The sequence below is a fragment of the Triticum urartu genome, chromosome 2A (genome assembly GCF_056163025.1).
Source record: "Triticum urartu cultivar PI428250 chromosome 2A, HENAU_Tu73, whole genome shotgun sequence".
Lineage (NCBI taxonomy): Eukaryota > Viridiplantae > Streptophyta > Magnoliopsida > Poales > Poaceae > Triticum > Triticum urartu.
The window spans coordinates 757,959,270-757,960,405 of NC_141874.1; the positions used below are offsets into that span (position 1 = coordinate 757,959,270).

Sequence of the window (1,136 nt, forward strand, 5' to 3'; positions counted from 1 at the left end):
CAATGTCCTCGAACTCCTCTTCATTGAGATCAAGCTGATTAAACAAGCCCTCCAGATCGGACTCGGCGGCAGACGCGGACCCGCCGCCGCCGCTCATGGTAGAGTGGGCGTCCGAGGGGGACGCCATCCAGACTGATTAGCGGATCACCTGGGGCCTGCCGTCGACGGGGAGAACTCACGGGTAACCTAGATCGCCCGAGAGGAGGAAAACCCTAGCTGGTTCTCTATGGCAACTCCATACAGCAGGCTCATGGCTACATTATTAACCATGCTCTTAGTGTGTGCTTGTACGGGTTCAATACTATGTACTATTTCGTGATATGAAAACAAGCATATACTTTATCAAAAAGAAAGCATGCATACTTGCAAAAAGAAAGTTAATGCCTGTGATGTAGAAACAAATGCGTATAAATTCAAAACTGGAAATCGATCGTTTTTATTGCATCGTCAAGACAATACAATCAGCAGGCCCTCCCTCGCGCGATCGGTACATATGTCACTGGATGGATCAGTTGAAAGAGTCGAGCCGTTGCGTGTTGGTCCAGTACTGCACGAAGATGAGGGCGGTGTGCGTGCTGGCCGTGCCGTCGACGTTCGTCGCATCAATGTCAAGCAGGTAGTTGAGCGCCGGCGCCACAATCTGGAACTGCCCGCCGTTCACTCTGGTGAACGTCAGGCGATCGCCCGTCTGATCATTGTGCTGCTGCACGGCCCATCGGCCGAGCTCCTGGATGCGCGGGACGGAGAGGTCCGGGATTGGCTTGAACGGCGTGTGATCCTGATCGAACGCCGCCGTGCAATCAACGGCCGCGGCAACTACGACGACGAGCGCGAGGAGCAGATGGCTGCAGGTCGCCATGGCCTGTCTCTGCTGGCTGGTCGTCGTTGTCATCGAATTGGTGACGGTGGTGGTGGTCGTGGATTGTAGATCGAGGTGAACGAGTAGATTGTTCATTTATATAGACTTCAATCGTATCAAATCAATCGCTAGGGCTTGGCAGCATTCATGCCTGTATGTATGGCAAATTATGATTGCATAGATATATATACTTCAGCATGCATGCACTAATTAATCGGTTAGGCAGGACAACACACACCAGAAGATTATTTGTTTCCATGCATGAGTAGTTTCCTAA

The 1,136-nt window shown here is 51.5% G+C and overlaps 1 protein-coding gene across 1 annotated transcript; it reads right to left on the bottom strand.

The window, feature by feature from the left end:
* Window positions 1-456: 456 nt before the first annotated feature.
* On the bottom strand, window positions 457-910 carry LOC125538420 (cysteine proteinase inhibitor 6-like). The gene has a single exon (XM_048701676.2). The coding sequence runs from the start codon at window positions 890-892 to the stop codon at window positions 509-511; it is 384 nt and encodes a 127-aa protein (XP_048557633.2). The 5' UTR covers window positions 893-910; the 3' UTR covers window positions 457-508.
* Window positions 911-1,136: the final 226 nt, after the last annotated feature.